This window comes from Peromyscus eremicus, chromosome 14 (assembly GCF_949786415.1).
Source record: "Peromyscus eremicus chromosome 14, PerEre_H2_v1, whole genome shotgun sequence".
Lineage (NCBI taxonomy): Eukaryota > Metazoa > Chordata > Mammalia > Rodentia > Cricetidae > Peromyscus > Peromyscus eremicus.
In genome coordinates this window covers 63,694,654-63,717,430 of record NC_081430.1, presented here as the reverse complement: position 1 = coordinate 63,717,430, position 22,777 = coordinate 63,694,654, and the positions used below count along the sequence as shown (strand labels likewise).

The 22,777-nt window shown below is 47.6% G+C and overlaps 1 protein-coding gene and 1 non-coding gene across 2 annotated transcripts in view; both read right to left on the bottom strand.

The window, feature by feature from the left end:
* The window catches only part of Ptprn2 (protein tyrosine phosphatase receptor type N2), a 749,243-nt gene that overhangs the window by 394,893 nt on the left and 331,573 nt on the right, over positions 1-22,777 (bottom strand). Inside the window, exons 9-10 of the mRNA XM_059279385.1 lie at positions 21,746-22,131; positions 9,126-9,212 (exon numbers count right to left, since the gene is read on the bottom strand). Coding sequence (XP_059135368.1) covers positions 9,126-9,212; positions 21,746-22,131 — 473 coding nt within the window. The remainder of the gene's footprint in view (positions 1-9,125; positions 9,213-21,745; positions 22,132-22,777) is intronic.
* On the bottom strand, positions 16,041-16,204 carry LOC131924803 (U1 spliceosomal RNA). The gene has a single exon (XR_009383063.1). It is a non-coding gene; the product is annotated as a U1 spliceosomal RNA (small nuclear RNA).

Here is a 22,777-nt window from a genome sequence, read left to right as displayed (position 1 = left end):
CCAAATGACTTACTGAGAAAGAAAAAGGAGAGGCTGGGGAAGGGGAGTGGTTAGGTCTTCAGGAGAGGAAAAATGCAGAAACTGAAATTCTCAGTGAGTGAGGTCACTGCATGAGGCTCTTTGAGGCCTGAGAAGGAGTATGCTCTGGTGATACTGGCAGTGAACCTTGGGACAGGAGCTGTGATGCATCTACCTGCCCTAGGACCTCCTGGACCAACCATCCTCTTAGTCATTCACCCTGGCCCACATAATGTAGGAGCTCTGATCAGAAACAAACCAAACTGTTAGAATCTTCTCTAGGAAGTGACCATTTCTACCAAACTACACTGGAAGTTAGTTCTGTGGCTACACAGTATGGACCCAGTTAGCTGGGTAGCTCTACCCTTAGAACCTGGTACCGCAAGGGATGTCCTGAGCTGCAAATCAGTTGACTCTGACATTCAAATGCACAGGATAAGCAAGTCCTCAAGCTAATTTACAGGCCATAACCTCTAGGCTTATGGGCTCCTCCTCAGTTACGATGACTAAAGGACCTCCAACTGGTTAACATGCAAAGGATGAGAAACTGTGGAGTGATTGGCCTTAAACCGGATAGCTATAACATGCCCCCTCAGGGAACTCTGCAGAAGATGGAAAGACTGTAAGACCCAGAGGTTAGCAAAACTACTGTAAAACTTTTTCTTTTAAATATGATGGGGATATTACACTCATGAATTTACAGTGGGTAGGGTTTCCTGCACAACACCTACACAAGATTAAGCCAGTCAAAAGTTCAGCATGGATGGGGGAGGGGTTCACAAAACCCCATTCCTACCCAAGAAGCTTTGGACAACTGAAGGCTTACTGCTCAATAACATGCCACCCATGCACAGCATAACAGACTGCATACCCCACAGAAGTCAAATAAAGATCAGAATTGGGGTATAATTAGGAAGATTCCCTCACAGACAGGAAGAAAGCTCAGCACCAAGTCAGAGGAAATGCCCAGGTGCAGCTAGGAAACAAAGGCGCTCACTTTGTTCTTTGACTTTCAAGTTTCCCTTCAGATTCAGCGATAATTACTGAGAACACATGGCAGACAATCTCATTATCCCTGGGAGTTGTGTTCTCTGATGTCATTGGACACAGTCAGCACCAGAGAGATGCTGTCCTCAGGGAAGCAGGCCAGTTTCCTGGGGCTCTGGCCACAGTGCAATGGGTGGACAGAGCTTCATCTGTGTACATTTCTGTTCAAATCCACCTCTTTCAATCTACACTGGTGAGTGGTTAGTATCGAACTCACAGCCCGAGTGGAATATTGAAAACATCCATGTTTTCTCCATAATGGTGCCAGGCAGCTCGGCTGTGCTTCAGTGTTATGCTCAGGGACATTTTAAACTGGCAAATCACCAGATAAAAATCACACAAACATGTGAAAGATGTGGCATTAAACAGACTGTGGTTGGGATGGGCCCTTGTTCTCAGTATGAATGCCTCCTCCTTCAGCTTCAGCTGAGGACATGAACGCTGGCAGCCAATGTTTGTTTTGTGTGGCCAGGAATGGCCATGAACATGACACAGACCTGAAATAAATCCACATATACAGATGCAGAAGCATCTCCACACCCAATGCTGACCTCCCTGCCTTCTTCACAGTACAACGGCAGAGACCGCCCCGGTGGCCAACTGTGTACCTGCTACTTTCCTGCCCTGTGACTTTGGCACTGAACAATGATGAGCTTATAAAACTAGGATAATATGACATACCTTGAAAGGTATTTGTTTTAGGGTTTTATTATTGTTTGGTTTCTCTTTTTTGGTTGGGCTTGTGTTTGCTTTGTTTTGGTTTTTAAGGCAAAGTCCCACAATGGGGTTGAGGCAGGCCTTGAATCTTTAATCCTCTTGCTTTATCCTTCTGAGGATGAAGCTGAAATGATAGGTATGTACTACCTTGCCTAGTAATAAGCTATGTGGTAATATATATTATAAAGAGAGACACACAATTATCCTCCCCATACATATGTGTATATATTTGTGTATGTGTATGTGGGGGGTGTTTGTGTGTGTATATATATACATATATGTGTGTGTGTGTGTGTGTGTGTGTGTGTGTGTGTGTGTGTGTATGTGGTGTATGGGTAAGGATTGTTTGTGTTATATTAGTAGGAGAAACGTGAAATTCCTTATGTTGCCTGAGCTGGCCTTAAACTCAGGATCTTGCCTCTGCCTTCCAAGCAGATAGGACTGCAGGAGCATACTACCACATGGGGTGGTCTGGCAGTTTGGCAGGTGGTTTTGTGTGATGGAGTAGACGTATTTATCATAGGCTATCTATCTAGACTGGTTCTTTAAACCAACCAATTTAACCAAATTAAACAAGCCATGGTGTTCTCTGCAGGCAAGATGTGTTTCAGCAGCATTGCAGCCGCCCTTGTCTCTTTTTTAGACGTAGTCCAGTGGCCCCTGAGTTCTGTGTGACACAGTGACTCCACTGGACACTTTGTACATACTTACAAACATTCATTCTTTTATGATCATAAACCACACTAACAAAGAACAGAAGGGCTCTGTAGGATTTTAACTACCATACTTTGCATATCTTCCAGAGCATTCTTATCCTATCACCCAAAGCTTGTAAAACAAACCAGTCAACCTTACACTAACATCAGTGTTGGGCATGGCAGCACTGCTCAGCTGAAGGCTACTTAGATGCCTGTCTCTTGTTATTGTTAGTGTTAGTTTATAACATTCTGTGTAATATCAGTAAGTGGTACATGAGTTTTCTAAGTGACTATGTGTCTGTCCATGGTGCTCCAAGCAGAACAGTCAGAACACCCTGAGTTCAGCCCACACCTAGACTTGCTATCCCATCAAAAATTGAGCAGGCAAGCAAGCTCGTGATGAAAGTTTATTTTTCTTCTTTTTAACCATTTCCAAAGCAAAAGCACTGTGAAAGTCTAGCTAACAACAGTTCCACTAAGGCTGCTGGATTTGGATAGTTTCTCCATCTATATCTATATCTGTATCTGTATCTATATCTATTATATCTATCTATATATATATCATCATGACTCCTACCCAACATAGGACTGGGGGCCTCAAGGCAAACTTTAGGATCTTCCTACACACACAGCAGTAGCTGTCTTTATAAACACTACACTGTAGTTAGTTCAAAGACAAGCTCAGACACTAGATTCCCTTGACCTTTTATGGATAAGATCGCCAAGGTACATCTGACAACAACAGAGTTTGAAGGTTAACTTTCCTATATTGACATTTTGTAGCTAACATGAATGTAAAGACCATTTTTTTCAGTGAACGAACTTTGTTGAAAGTTGTTTAGAAATTAGTTTATTAACTTTTAGTAGATTGCTGATTGAATTTAGCACATTTTATTTTGACCTGATAGAATATGTGCTTTGTCTGTTTGGTGCCTTGATTCTGTGAGAGGTCCATATGGTATGTGGGTGGGTGGGTGGGTGGGTGGGTGGGTGGATGGATGGATGGATGGATGCATGGATGGATGGATAGAAGGAAGGGTGGATGGATGGATGGATGGATGGATGGATGGATGGATGGATGGATAGAAGGAAGGGTGGATGGATGGATGGATGGATAGAAGGAAGGGTGGATGGATGGATGGATGGATGGATGGATGGATGGATGGATGGATAGAAGGAAGGGTGGATGGATGGAAGGGTGGATGGATGGATGGATAGAAGGAAGGGTGGATGGATGGATGGATGGATGGATGGATGGATGGATGGATGGACTAGCAGGTGGGTTGATGAATGGATTTTGCTAACCTGAACTCACCATGGGAAGCGTGGTGGGGTCACTCTTTCTCTTACAGTGATGATTTTGGGATACCACTGCATCAGCACCACATCCTGAGGCCTCCCATCAGGCCCTGCTCTCAGCTCTCCTGTGAACTATCTCTTGTAATATCTATAGCCCCAGAGCCAACCATGTCACCTGGGGACTCTTCATTGCAGGGACTATAAGGTGTAGAGCTGATGACAACAGAACAGAAAACTACATGGGCTCCTGGAAGTTTCCAGAGCTCACCTTGCCCTTTACTACTTGGAAGGTCTGAGAAGGGCTGAGCCACTTCCTCTGGAGTCATGGTATCATTTCACATTGGTGAGTTACTTGGTTAGCAGAGGAAATATTAATGCCTTTGGCCAAAGCACAGGCTTCTCTCATGAGAGAGGTCCAGTACTTTCCCATAATGACTTTCAAATATGCAACAGCTTATCCCTGCTACTGCCTGTTTAGTCTAAAGATAGGACTGTGACTGTGTGTGACACTGTCCCCATTCCTTGGTGCTATTTGTCTCTGGGCCTAAGATCAACCCTTTGCAATCCAGGTGAGCACCGAGGACAGAGCCTGCACTCTGACCCAGTGACATGGCTGAGCAACACAGGCAAGCCGCATTGTTGTAGGCACAGGTGAGCAGGCTGTAGGCACCCAAGTCGTGAATGATACATATTTACTGAGGTGTTCCTCCAGTTTCTGGATCCTCCTGCTGAAGGCATTGTTCTAGAGATATCCATTTAACCTAGCAGCATCCCTGGTGTTCTTTTCCCTTGGACCACAGAAGCAACCCAAGGCAGCTCTCACTCCTATCTGTCCTAGATACCTCTGTATTGACACATAGTATTGAGACAAATGGACAAGGCTAGGAGCAAATAAAGAAACTCAAGTACAATCTCTAAAAGTCTGCAAACTTCACAGATTGCCTCCTACTTAGAGGGTGGCATGACAGAGCATAGCCCTGGGAGAAGGGGTATGAGGTCCATATGGAGGGCTGGTATCTCCCCAAGAGACCCTGATGAAGTGTCAGGTGAGAATGCCCATGGCTGCACCTGAACAAGCACACCAGTGAGAAACAGAACTGCATCTTGACGATGAGATCCATAAATCTCAATCACAGCCTCGGCTTTCAGTGGCCTGCCACGCCTGGGCAGACTCAAGACTCTGTGTAGTCTACCTCAGCCCAAGGCTCTGGGGTTCTACCTCAGCCCAAGGCTCTGGTGCTCTACCTCAGCCCAAGGCTCCGGGGCTCTACCTCAGCCCAAGGCTCTGGGGTTCTACCTCAGCCCAAGGCTCTGGGTTCTACCTCAGCCCAAGGCTCTGGGCTCTCGTTCAGAGAGCCTGGCTGCACTCCAGCTCTCAGCAGCACCTTTCCTCATCCCATTCTTCCCACCTGAGTAGATGCTGCCGCGAAAGCAGCATTCATCAGCCAGCCCAGGACAGCCATGATTAGTTATAAAATCATAACTGTGGTCGCTGTATGTCTGCTGGCATAATTACATCAGCATGCTAATGTCGTTTTAATGGTCTCTAATGATGTAATAAGAAATAATGGGATTTATTTGACAGCTACATAACCATTAACAAAACATATTAAGCATAACTAGCGCTTCCATAAAAATGCAGATGATGTTGGCAAGTGCCAGCCCACGTGTCCTGTATTTTGAACCTCTGAGGATGAGCTCTCAGATGAAGATGACCAGGCTAGGTCACGCTAGTTATGAGCCCACACTCCTGAGACACTCTTGGGGTCTAGTCAGTGTCTAAGTCAGCCCATGGAACATGTGTCCTTCTCTGTTGAGTCACAGGGTTAAGACATTTAGATACAGCTCATACATTCAAAAGAGAAGAGCTGCTAACACCGATGTGCTCACATGCAGCACAGACTCAGTAACACAGTGGCTGGGTCGCACAGACTCTGCTAGGCAGGTCTGGGGGTTCTGGGGAAGACTTTGGAGCCAGCTGGGATCAACATTTAGCTTAGGACTGGGGTTAGGACTGAGAATAGGAGGAAAAGCCAGCAAAGACCATGGGGGCCTGAATCCCAGTGTTACACCTTTGTCAGGAAGGTTGTGTGATGATTCTACTCTAGAATGAAGGACCACATGTTTTCTGAGCAGGAGGGAAGATTATCCAGTAGAATTCACAAAGAAGGTCAGCCAGGGAAGTTCAGGCATTCTCAGAGTGGCTGAGCCATCCCTGTGCTGGGAACAGGAAGGGCCTCTGGTAAATAGGAAGGTAGGAATGAGGTAAAGAAACCTGGATAGGGATCAGGAGTAGGATATTGGGGTAGAGGGTTGGCCGGTGCTGTACTGGGTCTCCTGTACCAGCATCCCTCTGTCGTAGCCCCTCCTCCCCATGCCAGGATCAACGGATGGTGGTCCTCTCTTCAAAAGTTACCAAGTACATTAATTACTGTTTTCATTGCTGTAACAAAATACTTGACAAAAATAAATGGGTTTGTTTTGGCTTACAGCTTCAGGATACAGTCCATCATGGTGGGGAAGGCAGAGCAGAAGCCCAAGGCAGGCGGATGTTCAATTGTACTTGCGGTCAGAATGCAGAATGAAGTGAATGCTAAGACTCTGCTCACTTTGTTTTTTTCTGCAACCTTTTTATTCAGTATGGGCTCCTGCGCCCTGCAATGGTGCTGCCAACACTCGGGGTGTATCTTCCCATCTCTGTTAACCTCTCTGGAGATGTTCTCACAGGCACACCCAGAGGTGTATCTCCTAGGTGATTCTAAATACAGTCAGGTGGACAGTGACTGTGACTCTGTTGGCCTAGACAGCAGGGAAAAGTTCAGTTCAGCCAATGAGCACATTCTCAGACTGGTGGAGGGGGACAACAACAGAAATGAGGGTTGAGAGGTCAGACGCTGAGGGAAGGAGGAAGGCACCAAGCTCCTGGGTTCAGGAGAACTGCCCCTGGATAGCCACATCCAGCTCTCCCCAAAGGCAAACCTCTTACCTTGCCTTAATAGCTCCTAAAGTGGAGCTACAAAGACTTGAAAAGTGCCCCTTCTCCCGCCTCAGAACATCTGCCCTGCAGCTCTCAGGGAGGCTCAGGAGGCTTGGCCTAGTGAGGAATGGTGACTCCTCAGGCTAAGATATGCTAGAGCCTGTTGGGGAAGAGACAGGTGACTAGGAGCTGCCTGGGCAGCACTGTGAGTGGGCAAGCTCTCAGGAATTGCTTGTGTAGTGGTCACACAGCCCTCCATCCATATTTCCCTCTATAATATGGTTCCACTCCCAGGCTCCACATCCCACACGTCAGTGCTGGGGGGTGGGGTGGTGCACGAGGAGCAGGTGTGCAGACTGTAGAACAACTCCAGCAGCATGCTCCTTATACCAGCAGGCAAAGGGGCATGCAAGGGCAGCAGGGACAGCATACCTCTTCAAAACTCAAATTCCCTTGACACACAGACTGACTTCCACCTGCCACCTGCCACTCAACCACTAAGAAGGGTTTTTGTCAAGGAGAATGATGAGTTTCAGTTACCCTGCACACCAGGGTACACTTTGTGCCAGAGGAAACTATATATGCTGGGGTGGGGGGCAGCAGAGAATCTGTGTGCCCTGGTTTCCTCTTTCCTGATGATCTGCACGAGGTACCTGGGCTACAGTTGCCTCCCACCGAGGTTGGCCCACCCTCCTGTGCTCCAGCGACATCAGCTCTTCTGCCCCAATCTCTCCTGCAATATAATCACTTTCAACCACAAGGCAACCGAGGTACACACCCACTCTCTCACCCTCCCTCAGCACAAGTGGCTGTGGCTGAACCTGATGAGGCCCCCTGGGCTGCAAAATGTCCTTGCCTCACGTCCATCTGGTTTAGAGCGAGGACTGAGCATGGGGTCTGCATTGCTCTTTGAATCATCTGTCACACAGACATTATTAGCACATACCGCACAACAGCCACTGAGTCAGAAACATGTCCTATGTGTACCTGGGACCAGCAGAACCAGTGGCTGAGGGTATCCTGGGGAGCAAGACAACATGGCCCTCCAGGACAGCCCTCGAATGCCTCAGAAACACTAGAGTTGAATCCTCCTTGGTGGGGAGTCTCTGGCTCCCCTGAAGTTCTGAGCATGGAGGAGACCTGGATATCTGCAGGATTGTGATAGTCACAGAGAATTCAGCCAGAAGAGCTCAGGCAAACAGCCGGAAGCAGCACCCTGTACTGACACCCGCTTTTGGACCTGTGAGCATGCCAGGTGTGCCTCGCATTTTCTACCTCCTCTAACTCAGTCTATGTGGTGCTATTCCCTTCTTCTACCTCAACCCCCGTCATCTCTCCTATCCTGTCACCGTGTGTGGAGGATGATTTGACGGTTGTTCTCCCTCCCTCTCTCTGCTGTGCTGTCCCCGCAGGGCCTGAGTGTGAAAGCTCCTGACCCATCTGTAGACACTGCCTTTATGGTGAGTAAGTGTTTAAGTGTGTACATACCAATGCAATGAACATCCCATAATACAGGTAGAATCTCTGTTTGGGGGTCTTTATGGAATGTTCCGGCATCAGGTTAGTTGGGGAACCTCCCCTTAGATGTCCCTTACTATCTACAGTAAGTAGTCCGATCGGAAGCAAGGACAGCATGGATGCTTGGATCCCTAACTTGCTAGAACAAAGCTGGATCGGAGTAGGCACTACAATGCACCTCTTGTAGGTAACAGCCTGGGAGGATAAGGGACTGTGTAATGTGAACAGGTATCCTCTCTGAGGCAGGGACTCAGGCCAGCCTCTACTTCAGTCCTTATATCCCATTTTACATATGCTAGTCTCTCCCAGTGGCATGTACCTGGTACCCTGCTCAATAACAGTTCCAGCATAGCTGGCATACACTCATGCACAGCACCTTCTCCAGCATCCACGCACTTCGCACTGCATGGACTTCTGTTGGCTCTCATCAACAGAACAAGGATCTTGGCTGGGCTGTGGCTGAAAGTCCAAGGGCTTTCCCAACAGTGTCAGGCCCTTGTCCACAGAGGCACTGGGGCCAGTGTGGCATCTCTAGAGGCTCTTCCCCAGAGCCTGGAACCTGTTCTAGCTGCTCCAGAGTCAAAGTGATGCCAGGTGCAGTGGCCCCAGGAAGCTGGCCTCCACCATGGCTGGGAGGGTAGGCATCTTGTAATTAAATGTAGGTTTCAGCTGTATTTAAATAACTTCCCAAAGCCCAGAGGAATTCTCCTTTCATTCCTGTTCTAAACAGCCATTCTCTGATATAATTAACAAGAACCCCAGGCACACGGCTCTTTTCATCACAAACCAATTTCTGAGCCTGACACAGTGCGTGGTAAGCACAGGACGGAGGCCTGGAGTCCAGTACTCACCTGACATCCGCAAAGATGCTGGAAGGCGCCCGGACGATGTGGGCCACTTCATCCATCAACTGCTTCCCCTTCTCTGGACTTAGGGGGCTGGAGAGGAGGAAGAGGAATATCATTACTAGAGCGGAGTAGCAAGTCTTGGGGGAGACTCTCAGCCCCTGGCTGCCTTCTGCTATCAAACTTTGTCAGTCCTGGGGACTCATTGCTCCTCGACACGTGACCTGATCCAAGGCCCCACAGTACTTCCTGTTTGAGGTGGGGACTACTGCTTCCTAACACACTCTGGGAAAAGGTGCTGCTCCCTCCTGAAGGGTGCTCTGACTGAGCCCCTGTTCTGGGAAGGGCTGCACCCTAGCACACGCCCCATTCTGGGGTCTGCTGTTTCCCTAAGTGTCCCAGCTTTGGGGAGGACTTTCAACACTTGGCCCACTTGGGGACTGCTGCTATTGGATCCACGCTCCGTGCTGGGAGACGGACTGCTCCTCCACACGTGCCCTGCTTGGGGTCACTACCCTCCCCTCTGTCTATTGCACAAGCCACCCTCTGAAGTGGCTGTTGCTCCCAGATGGACCTCTGGTTCTCAAGGGGAGGGGCTGCTGCCGTCCAGTGCAGGCCCTTCTCCAACACACTCTGCTTGGGGGTCTCCCCTCACATACAAGCCCCAGCTGTAGGAGTGGGGGCTGCTTTCCTACTTGCACCCCACACTTGGGCCACTGCTTTCCCACACACGCTCCTTTCTGTGGGGTGCTCTCTGATGCAGGCCCGGCTTCGGAGCTGCTGTTCTCTAAGAGGGCTTGCTCTGGGACTTCTGCTCCAGGGATCAGGTGACTCCTCAGGCGTGATGAATCACCTGATTTTCCAGCAATCAGACAGACAATACGGTGCAAATGGAATTGTTAGGAAGTGTAATGGGCCTGTGATGCTGCCACAGGCTCATCTCAGCCTTCAATAAAAATATAATAAAGAGGTTAGAAGGGAGGGGGAGAAAAAGAAAGGAGACGAAGGAGAGTGAACGCAGAGCAGGGGCCGAAAGTCAGATTGCTGGGTGGTGTCGAGCGCACAAAGAGAAGAGCCATTTTACAGACTCCTTTCTGAAGTGGACGGCAATGCTAGGGAAAGGGTATTTGAACCCCACACACCAGTCACACACATGCCAAATGAGCAGGCTTAAACGGTAGGTAGAGGTGCGTGCAGTCAAATTTGCCACCCCAGGAGGGTCCTGGGGCTCCAGGCTCCCGAGCAGGCCACAGGGGGAAGAGCGCGATTGTGAAGCAGGATGCAAGGACCCAGTGGGCCTGGAAGTTCTCAGAACCAACCTTGAGCACCAGAATTGGTTCCACAGATCACAACTGTCTGTGAAATCCTGTTAGCGCCACTTCAGAGAAGTCTTAATTCATATTGTTAGAGCAGAAAAAGGGCTTTTGGTCAGGGCAGCCCTTGCTGCCTTTCCAATCCGTAGATATAGAAAGGATGGGGTGACTGTCCCTGCCCCCCTAGGATTTGTTCTTGTGGAGAGATGCGTGACAGAGACAGCAAGAAAGCAAGTCATTCCGTACAAGTGCAAGGATGTAACCCCAAATCTAATCAAGTCACTACAAGTGCAAGGGTGTGACCCCAAATCCAATGTCACCACAAGTTCAAGGGTGTAACCCCAAATCTAATCATGTCACCACAAGTTCAAGGGTGTGACCCCAAATCCAATGTCACCACAAGTTCAAGGGTGTGACCCCAAATCTAATCAAGTCACTACAAGTGCAAGGGTGTGACCCCAAATCCAATGTCACCACAAGTTCAAGGGTGTGACTCCAAATCCAATCATGTCACTACAAGTGCAAGGGTGTGACCCCAAATCCAATCATGTTACCACAAGTGCAAGGGTGTGACCCCAAATCCAATCATGTCACCACAAGGGCAAGGGTGTGACCCCAAATCCAATCATGTCACTACAAGTGCAAGGGTGTGACCCCAAATCCAATCATGTCACCACAAGTGCAAGGGTGTGACCCCAAATCCAATCATGTCACCACAAGTGCAAGGGTGTAACCTCAAATCCAATCATGTCACCACAAGGACAAGGGTGTGACCCCAAATCCAATCATGTCACCACAAGTGCAAGGGTGTGACCCCAAATCGAATCAATCACTGATGTACTATCCACCCCACCCCATGTCATGTAACTATCTGGAAACAGAGTCCTGTGTATTTAATTTGTTAAGATGAGTCACTGGTGCCCTTTAGGAAGGGGGAAGTGACCCAGACATTGGGGAACAATGTGAAGACTTGGAGAGAAAGCTACTGTAGTCAAGGTCCATCTAAGACTACCAGCAGCAGGATATCCTCAGCCTGGGGACAGATCCTCCCTCAGTCTGGAAGGAAACAGGCCCTGTCTGCACCTTCACCTTAGACTCCCAGCTTCCAGCACCATGAGAGGAGGAGTGCCTGTCAGTCAAGCCTAGAGCCTGTGATATTTTGTTACCGAGGCCTGAAGAGACTCATGTGCACATCAAGAGGAGTTGAGATGAGGAGGGACAGAGGGACTATTTTGGAAGGAGTCAGATAAGGCCTCTTCCCCAAGGCCATGGAGCACAACCATATGGCATCAGACACTGAGAAAGGCAGGGACAGAGGTCAGGTGACAAGGTAGGTCAGTCAGAGCAGAAGGGACAAACATGGCCCTGCCAGGACGAACACAGTGAGAGGAGTGTCATGTGAGATTCTTTAAGGACAGAGTGAAGCCCGGGATGCAGGGGCCATATGATAATGATGAGGGCCAAGAGGTAAGTCTGGGGTTTGCAGGAGTTCAAGGCCGTGCTGAGCTATCAGCTGGAGTTCAAGGCCATGCTGAGCTATCAATCGGCTGATTGACCAAGGATACAGAAGTGGAGAAGCCACAGGAAGGTCAGGCCATGTGCCGAGTAGATTGTAACTTATGAATCTGGAGACTGGTGGCCAGGTGGTCACGAAGAGTCTGCTGAGGGAAGATTGTTGATGCTGTGGGCCCGGGGGAGGGGCCTGGGGAGCCTCCAGAGTTTAAGGCAGCAGCAGGGGAAAGAATGAAGCAGCTACAGAGACAAGAGTGGTCAGGAGAAATGGTGTTGGTTGTTTTTGCTCTTTTGGAGGCTCACCACCCAGCTCCCAAATAAATCAGACACGGAGGCTGATTATTACTTATAAATGCCTGGCCTTAGCTTAGCTTGTTTCTTGCGAGCTTTTCTTAGCTTTAAATTATCCTGCCCACCTTTTGCCTCTGGGCTTTTTCCTTTTCTTCTGTACATCTTACTTTCACTTTTACTCAGTGGCTGGTTGGATGGCTGCCCCTTGCGTCCTCTTCTCCTTATTCTCTTGCTCTTTTTTCTTTCTTCTTTTCCTCCCAGATTTCTCCTTCTATATATATATTTCTCCTTCTGCCGGCCAGCCCCACCTATCCTTTCTCCTGCCTTGCTCTTGGCTGTTCAGCTCTTTATTAGACCATCAGATGTTTTAGACAGGCACAGTCACACAGCTTCACAGAGTTAAACAAACGCAACATAAAAGAATGCAACACATCTTTGCATCATTAAACAAGTGTTCCACAGCATAAACAAATGTAACACACCTTAAAATAATATTCTACAACAGAGGAAATCAGATGTCAGACATTCAGAGATGAAGGTGGGAAGGCTGTGGGGTCATCAATGCGCTGAGGTAAGTGGGCCTATGACATAGGAGGTCTGACTGGAGCCTGCTCTACAGAGAAGGGAAGGGAGGGCAGAAAAGAGCTCAGGAGTTCTGCCTGGTCGGGTGTGTTTAAGCTGGGGATACTTTGCTTGCTGCTACAATTGCTATACTAAGCCGTAAAGGGGAAGGTTGTTGGCTTTCAGGAGGGACAGGGACAACTTGTCTTGCTGAGGGACATGCTGGGGCTGGGAAACCAGTCACTATCTAGCCACTAAATACTCTACAAGACTGCATGATCCAATGCTCAGACCCCATCAGTCCATGGGGCTGCCTGGATCCTTGGAAGGTTAGTGACAAGGTGAGCTTCAGGGCCACCATGGTATTAGTGAAATGAGAGGGAGACAGGTGTGGTAGGTAATAACTCACTGGGCCCAGCAGTCTGCAAATAAAAGACTATGAAAGCTGAATGGATGCTGAAGGGCCGTGTCACACTCCAAAATTCAATCCAGCTGTTCCTTCAACCATGATCAATGTGAGGATCTAGAAAGAGTTGACCATAGACCACTTTCCCATCATAAACACTGGCCTCACAGGAGAGCCCACAAACTTGGAATACAGTGTCCCATAGCAGTCAGTGGCTTGTGGACATTGGGTCTAGCTGGATAGCTAAGGCTGCTCCTGTAGCACAGAACTTCATTGGTCCTCACACCTTCTGCCCAACAAAATCCTATATCAGCAGTGTCAGGATTGTAGCCTGGGATGGCATGTTTAACATCAACATAGAAAACAAAATGAAGAATTCTGTCCACTTGATGACCCATTTGGTCTGAGAGCCTTGTTTCAGGAAATGAGGTGATCTTGTGATCCATTCACAAGACACCTCCCTCCCTTGGCCTGTGAGATTCCCCAAATATGCCAAAACTCACCAAGCATTAACATAGTCTTCCTCCATGTACACACTGCCAGGTATACACAAACATCCGTCCACATACAGTACACCTTATGCTCACATACATTTCCATGTATACCAACATATTCTCTGGTAATGTACTCAACATCTCCATGTACATCAACACACTCCCTAGGCATTAATGTATGCACATCCTTTCATACACACCAACACATTCCCCAGGTATGTACACATGACCTTTTATACACACCAACACACTCCCGAGGCATGCAGGCATGCATACCCCTCCACATACAGCAATACATTCCCTAGGCACACATGCATTCACACCCCTCCATATATACCAATATACTATCGAGACGTACACACATGTCCTTCCAAATGTACCCCAGGCATATACAAAGACCCAAGCACTCTCCGAGTTATTCCTACATATTCTTCCATGTACATCAAAGCATACATACCTCTCTACATACACCAACACATTTCCCAGGCGTCACAACCACCCTTCCTCACATACTAACACACTACACAGATGCATGAAATATATCCTCTCCATGAACAGGCCCAAATATCAAGATACTTCTCAAGCATGAATACAGCCTCAAGTCCTACCAAGACAGACATGCTCATGGGCTCATGCTTCAAGAGACAGTGGATCATTCCCACAAATACACACCTACCATCATGGACACCAGATTCAAGCACACTCCTGCCATACCAAGAAGAGAGAGCACCCTCAAACCAGTGGGAACCATGGCATAATGTATATGCTGGGACCTACAGAGGGTGCTGCCCTGGCCCCTGATTTCCCCTTCTCAGTGATGCCTCACACCTAGTGGCCCAGCTCCTCCCTCTGCCCACAGGCATCTTGCCATCTCATCTCTATGTGTCTTAGTTAGGATTTCTGTTGCTGTGATAAAACATTATGACTAAAAGCAACTTGGGGAGGAAAAGGTTTTTTTTCTGCTTATACTTCCAAGTAACAGACCTCACTGAGAGGTCAGGGTGGGAATTCAAACAGGGCAGGAACCTGGAGGCAGGAGTTGATTCAAAGGACACGAAGGAACACTGCTTACTGATGTGCCCTTATAGCACACAAGACTACCAACCCTGGGGTGGCACCACTAACAGTCAGCTGGGCCCTCACACATCAATAACCAATCAAGAAAATGTGCCACAGTCTTGCTCACAGGCCATTCTGGCCAGGAAATTTCTCAATTGGAGTTCCCACTTTCCAATGACTCTAGTGTTGTGTCAAGTTGACATAAAAGTAGCCATCACAATCGATCCCTTGTCAACTTGACATGTAAGCACATCACTGTTAAGCTGTAACTTTCCTTTCTTGTTCATTCCCAAGATCTCACATTGATGTCAATATCACAAAATAAAACTTTCCAACTTTGAAAAGTCTCAAAATCTTTAAAAATTGAAACACTTAAAAATCCAAAGTCTCCCTAAAATTGCAAAGTTTCTCTAAACATCTAAAGTCTCCTTAAAAGTTTAAAGTCTCTCAACTGTAGGCTCCTGTAAAATCAGAAATTAGTCAAATACCTTCCTTCCCACTTCAAGAGGGAAGAATTAGGGCATAATTACATCCAAATCCAAGCAAAACTGAAGTCCAACAGTGAAATATCAGTGTCAGATTTACAGGACTTAGGATCTTCTAGGCTACAAAGAGCTTGCCGTAGTACATGCAGCTTATCTCCTAGGCTCAAGCTCTCTTTGCTACACAGCTGCTGCTGTTCTTGGTGGCCATCACATGGTACTGGCATCTCCAAAATGCTTAGTATTTCTGCAGCTGGGCTATACCTTCACCAATAGCCTCTCTGGAGCTCTCTTCAGGGATTCTGAGTTGGTCACATGGTACCAAGCTTCAACCTTTCTACATAACCACTTCAATCCTAGAGCTTCTATGGCAACTGAAGTTGCACCTTCACCAACGGTCCCTCTGGCCCTCTCTTTAGAGACTCCAGCCCTGCTACACAAATGTCAAGCCTAGCTGCTCTTCACGACACCTGCATGCCTTCAAAACCAGTACCCCCTGGATGACTCTCACGCTACCCAGTTCTGCTGCCAGCAGAAGGTATAACTTCTGCTCCCTCTAGACTGCAGCATCTGTGTGCTGACTCTGAGGAACACCTCCCAGAAAATTTCATCCCAGTGATGCTGGTCCCTTCTTAATCACAGCTGATTCTTCAGTTGCAGCTGACCAGGATAGATTGTCCCCGAAAAGCAAAGGTTTTACTTTAGTGGTCTAGTCTCTTGTTAATCACAACTAATTCTTCAGACCCAATTGACAAGAACCAGATATTCTTTTTTTTTTAAATTATTTTTTAATTTTAATTTTACAGGGGAGAGCGCGAACACAGTCCCCCACTACCACAAATTATGCAGTCGAGTTTCCCGCATTTGGGGAAATCGCAGGGGTCAGCACATCCGGAGTGCAATGGATAAGCCTCGCCCTGGGAAAACCACCTTCGTGATCATGGTATCTCCCCTGCCAGGTAAGTATGAACCAGATATTCTTAATTCAAAATATCACACAAATGGCTCTGATAGAGTCTTTGCTTCCCTCTGAAACTTCATAAGCCAGGATTTCACTGTCTGCATCTCTTTTAGCATTCCTGTTTTCCAGGTTCTCACAGAACAGCCCTTGAGCACTCAATGGCATTTTTTCAGCTCAAAGTTCTAAAGTCCTCTCACAATCCTCTCCAAAACAACATGGTCAGATCTGTCACAGCAATACCCCACTCCTGGTACCAATTTCTATCTTAGGGTTTCTATTGCTGTGATAAAACACCATGACCAGAAGCAACTTGGGAAGGAAAGGATTTATTTTGTTTATACATCCACATAACAGTCCATCACTAGGGAGAGTCAGGTCAGGAACCTGGAGACAAAATCTGATGCTGAGACCGAAGAGGAAAATAGCTTACTGGCTTGCTCAGTCTGCTTTCTTATAGCCTACAGAACACCATCCCAGGAATGGCACCACTAACAATAAGCCTGGCCCTCATGCATCAATCACCAATCAAGAAAATGGACTACAGGCTTGCCCATAGGGCAACCTGGTAGGAAAACTTTCTCAGTTGTGGTTCCTGCTTCCCAAATGACTCTAGCATTTGTCAAGTTGGCATAAAACTAGCTAGCACACCTCCCTGTCCTACCTGCCCAGGTCCCCTTTATCTGTAACTGCCATCTATCACTTATCTACTAATCACAGTCCCTTGGCCCTGCCACCTCTCCTTTACCTAAAATTCAGCCTACACATTGATGGAAGCTTTGGCTGGTCACTCCAAGATCTCCCAGGTCTGCATGTCAGCCCAGACCTCAAACTTGTAGAGAGTAAGGCCCATTTCTTTTTAAGATTTTTAACTCCCAAGATCCATGATGAGTTGCTTTGACTTTACAATTTGTGTTGGACCTACTTACACTAATTTCACATCTAGGTTATCTACTACCAAAGAGTGAGAAGGTGAAGTGCCGACTGGCTTTGTCATGGGTTCTAGCTCCATATACCTCATGACTTTTCTCAGCCCTAGACAGGGAAAATGGCTATTATAATCCACAGCAAACTAGTTGGAGCTGAAGTTCACTGAACCAAATCCCTCTCTAAGCCCTTTGCTGCCACAGTCAGACAGACACCCCCAATCACACTAACCAAAGTCAGGGCAAGCTGCCCCTTTCCTGCCTTCCCATCACTGTCAGAGCTGCAGGCAGGGCATGATCCATTCAACACTCCTGAAGATTGTGCTCAAATGAGCGCACAGTTATCTCTGCTATATTTTAAAATACACAGCCATCATCTGTCATTTCATGGTCAGAACTTCCTTAGGAAGCTGTTGGAGTTAATCTGGAAAATCAATGGGAGGACTCAACAGAGCAATTCTGGCTGTCTGTGTGTGGCAGCTGCCACCCTGATCACCTGGAGGAGAGCAGGGACTGACACTTGCTGTTAGCTGGGCTCACAGATGGGAGAGCCTTGAGTAACCCCCGCCACACACACACACACACACACACACACACACACACACACACACATACACACACACGCACACACATATACACACACGCACACGTATACACACACACACACATGCACACGCACACGCACACGTGTATACACACACACGCACACGTATACACACACACACACACACACACGCACGCACATGTATATACACACTCGCACACGTATACACACACACACACACACACGTGCACACATACACACACACACACACACAATAAGCAGTAAGGATTTCAGAGATAAAGATGAGGTCTCTCTCTAACATGTTACAGGTTTGAGGGACAGCAGCATGCTTTGAAATTTTTTAATGCTATTATTCAACCATTGTAAGAGAGGCTGCTTCCCAATATCTACCAAATGAGCAAAACAGGAAGAATTCAGAGTTCGTCGTCATGCTTCCACAAGAAAGCCCTTCCCTGGGGCAATAAGCCCGCTGAGCAGAGCTCAGGAACTTGTACACAAACAGCGTGAGGAGTCCCTCCCCAGCCAGCAGGAACTTCCACGCAAGTGCAGCACAGGGACTCCATCTCCTGCAACACAGTGTGTGGACTACTGTGTAACTCCCACACGTGTAATCCAACTCAGCATCGAACATAGACTCACTCCCAAATAAAACATGTGGATTCCCGTATAAACACAGCTCATGGACTCCCACATAGCCTCGCAGCAACCCAAACAAGAATCTGGATGAACAGTAAGCACAAATGAAAATACCATGCGACCAAGGGGCCACAGAGCGATACTGTTAAAACAGAGAGAAGCAGGCTAGAGAGACTTGGCTGTTCCCAGAACCCGTATTTTGGCTTACAACCACCTTAATTCAAGTTCCAAGGAATCCCATGCCCTCTTCTGACCCCTAGGGGCACCAGGCATACACACAGGGTACTTACATACACGTAGGCAAAACACTCATACACTCATAAATATTTAAAAAAAAATAACTTCAGGATCAGAAATGTTAAGAGCAACAGAAACTTCTAGAAAGCTCTCTGTGCTGCCACTGAGCTCAGATGTCACATACATTGCCTCCCGACATGTTCACAGTACCGTTTCCAACTGTTTCAGTTTGTAATTTTGTTTTATTTTGCAGTGAGGTTTTGCTATGCTGCCCAGCCTGTCCCTGATCCTAGCCTCAAGCAACTCCCCCTTCCTCAGCCTCCTGAAGAGATGTGACCACAAGTAAACATCACCATGTCCAGCTGCTCAACCTTGTTTTATTTTATTTTATTTTATTTTTGGAACAGAGTCTCCCTATGTAGTCCTGGCTAGCCTGGAACTCTCTACATAGACCAGGCTGTCCCCAAACTCAGAGATCCTGCCTCTGCCTCTTGAGTGCTGGGAATAAAGGTGTGTTCACCACACTCAGTATAACCTTGTTTTAAAGAAGCAGAAACAAAAGCTAGAGAAATTAAATCCCTCATCCCAGACCGTTACACCAGTAAACTAACCATGCAGCGGAGAAGCCACCCCAGGAAGCCACAGGGACCCAGCACTCCAGGCAGGTATCAGAAGAACACAACAGGCCGGCTATGGGCCCACTGCCTCTATGAACACTGTGACTTCACAAAGCGGGAGGATCAGCACATGCAGTGTCTCACACTCCTTCCCCAGTAGGTTACTGTCTCTGACTTCCAGTCCAGGTGAAGTCATGCGGAAGACAGTATCCATCAGATATCAGACCTGCCATCAAGGATAGCCCTGCACACACCCACTGTGTCGTCGCCTGATGGTGGACATCTCATTATTTACTTGAAATCTCACTGGAAGTTAGGAACCCCAATGATGGTTGTTTTCCTCACTGTTGTGACAAAATACCCAACAAAGCAATGCAAGCTGGGGAGAGTTTGTTCAGATTCAGAGTTGGAGGGTGTGGACCACCATAGTGGTGGCAGTGTGAGGCAGTAATCATGTGACATCCATAGTCAAGAAGCAGAGGGAGATGATAAATGTGATAAATTCCGATGATGCTCAACTTGCTTTATGCAGCCCAGGAACCCAGCAGATGGCTGTCTCAGAATGCATTTGAGTCCTGGGTTTCATTTCACATAGCTCTGTAATGGAGGCCTTTTGGTCCTTTACCTGATTTACATGCACATAAACACATGATAGAGAACACACAGTAATGCACATGAATAACACACACTAGTGCTGACATGACACACCTCCCATGTCTACTAAAATGACATTTTCTTAATATGCATGGTGCCCCTTTCCACAGGCTGGCTCTGTAGACGGCCCTTCTCTTCAACATCTCCTGAAACTCCTGTGAAGCAGCTGTGCCCTCCTCCCCCTGCTCCAGTTCCTCTCCACCTCAGCATGTTCTCACTCTCCCATGGGAACACCACTGCAGGTGGCCCCGCATTTCCTTTTGACTTCAGTATGAAACACTAAATATGTCCCAGCAACAGCATCTGGGTGAGCACAGGACAAGGAGGTGTGCTGTGGAATGATCCTTCTGTACACTGTGAATACATATTGCTCTCATTGGTTAATAAAAAGCTGACAGGCCAGCAGCTGGGCAGAAAGCCGAGGTGAGACAACCAGACACCATGGACTCTGGGAAGAGGAAGAACAGAGTCTAAACAGGGTAGTGGTTTCCAGGGAAGGGGACACCTACACACGGGGTGTTTGAGTTTATGAGTGATTGGTGGTTGATTAGTTTGCATAGTGAGTAACCTATGGGGGTTTCCGAAGTGTAGAGCTGTGTCCCACATCTCCTGTGGGGCATGTTCTAAGTACACTATGCATCCTTTATATAGGAGGAGGTGGGCGCTCCAGCATCCATCAGAGATTGAGAGGACAGACAGGGGTGAAGAATGGGAACTCTGCTCTAGAGAAAGGAAGAAGCATGGAAATGCAGGGTACGTGGGGCAGGGTGGTCCTGAAGTTGCAGCTGCTACCATTCATCCAAACTCACAACAGGGAGACTTGGCAATGGCTGAAAATAGTCTTGAGTCTTAATTTGCTTTTAGCAACAGTCTGTTTTGAGCTCAAAATAAACCTTTTCTGTGGACTAGCAGTTGACTCTTACCAATGAAATTTGATGGTTCCAGCAACAATACATGGACAGTGCAAACCACACAGGTATCACTGTGCGGCACCACAGGGGAACTAGTGCCTGCTTGAAGCTTTTCCCCAGGGCAGTTAGCAGTAAGAGTGGCAGGCTGCATGGTGGAGGAAGGAACACCTGAGCATTCATTCCTGTGCTCACACATTTGCACACATGTGCACACATACCTATCCCCAGACATATATGTTCAGATGAGCACTCGTACCTGTGTCTAATATCTACATGCATGTGTGCTCAGACATGCATGTGTGCATTTACAGTCATATGCCTTCCTCCCTTTGAAACATGGCTTTCATGACATGAAGAAGTGCTATCTTTTCATGAAGTGTGACATCAAGCATCAGGCTCATTAGCAAGGGGACCCAAGAACAGCAAGGGCTGACCACTGCTGACTCTGTTACTTAGTGTGAGTTCCTTCTCTTGTTAAATTCAGATCAAAATGAAAGCACAGACAGACAGACAGTGTCCTGTAGCCAGGAAGAGTATTCTCCTTGTAGATTATCTACTTGGACTATTGGGAAACAGGTAAATTTTTTAGAGTTCCAACAAATAAGGAGCCAATAGAGAGCTAAGCTTTGAGGACATCAAGTCCTGCTCTGTACCTGCTGTCACTTGTCCCTGAGTATGGGCATTCCCTGGAGAGAGCAGCCTGGGCCAGATCTTGCTACCCCTACCCATGGCTGTCCCCTAGAGATGCCTCTGTCCAGCAGTGAGTCCCTACCTGCAGAGGATGGGAGAGTCAGGAGAAGCAGGCAGGGCTTTACATTAGCTTGGTATGTTTACTGGCTTCAGACCATGGTCCTGAAGCTGACACCAAACCCAAAGTCCAGAGGGTCATTCCTGGCTGGGCAGCCTCCCGCACACACCTGGACCCATTCCCACTCCCCAGAGAGGCACTGCCACTCTCCAGTGTCTCGGGGTCCCAGGGAACAGGAGGCAGATCTTGGACTCACTTGTTTCCTGTGACGATGTATCCCAGCTGTTCCTCCTCAGAAGGCTGCACTTCCAGCTGTAGGCCTCCACGAGGGGGTCCCTGTGCTGCTGACTGGAGGGTTGGCTCCTCCTCCCACACCTCTGGGGCTCGGTTTTGGAATTGGTCATCAAGCCTCTGGGACTGGGGCTCTGAGTATGGCTTCTTCTCCAATAAGTCTTTGGAGTAAGTCCGGCTCCTCACATGTTCTACCCCGGCAGTCTCTTCTTCTGAAGACAAGACCTCCTCAGGCTGCTCTGACTTCTTGATCTCTGCTCTGGAGGACTTTTCCAGAAGGGGAGCTTCAGGTAATAGAGGTGACCCACGGTCTTTCAGGAGGTCCCCAAGCTGGACACTCAGACGGCTGACCTAACAAAGAGGAGACATCTGTGAGATGCTATGTAAGAAGGTACTATGGATACATGATTCAGAAAAGTACAGTCAGGTGGTGGGATGACAATGGACCACTCTGAAGGGAAACACGCAGAAGAGGAGGGCAGCATCTGTGTGTACCACCATATCTAGAGGAGACATCAACCAGGGTGTCAGTCACGTCACGGTGTTCTCTCCTACTCCTCCCTCTCTCTCATACCTTCCAGAAGAATCCCTCTAGGAGCGATGAGCACCTAATAATGATCCCAAATATTGATCATCATTCTTTGCATCTGGTGAGCTCTCCCACATACAAAGATATTGTAGAATTACATGTATGTATAAATTCAGTCTTTAAACAAACTCCAGGAGTTAGGAACCTTCAGTAACCCCCCCCCATTTCATAGACAGGGAAACTGAGGCAGAAGCTAACCTTGGATTGAGCCCATTGTGGGGACATGTGCTTATGTTCCAGTGGCATTCTGGTCCTGATAAGAATGATGCTTTCCAAGCCTGACCCCACTTTCTTTTTTCTTGTTTCTTTCTTTCTTCCATCCTTCCTTTCTTTACTTATTTCTCTATTTCTTTTTATTTTGTTGTTGTTTGTTTGTTTGTTTGTTTGTTTGTTTTCCAACACAGGGTT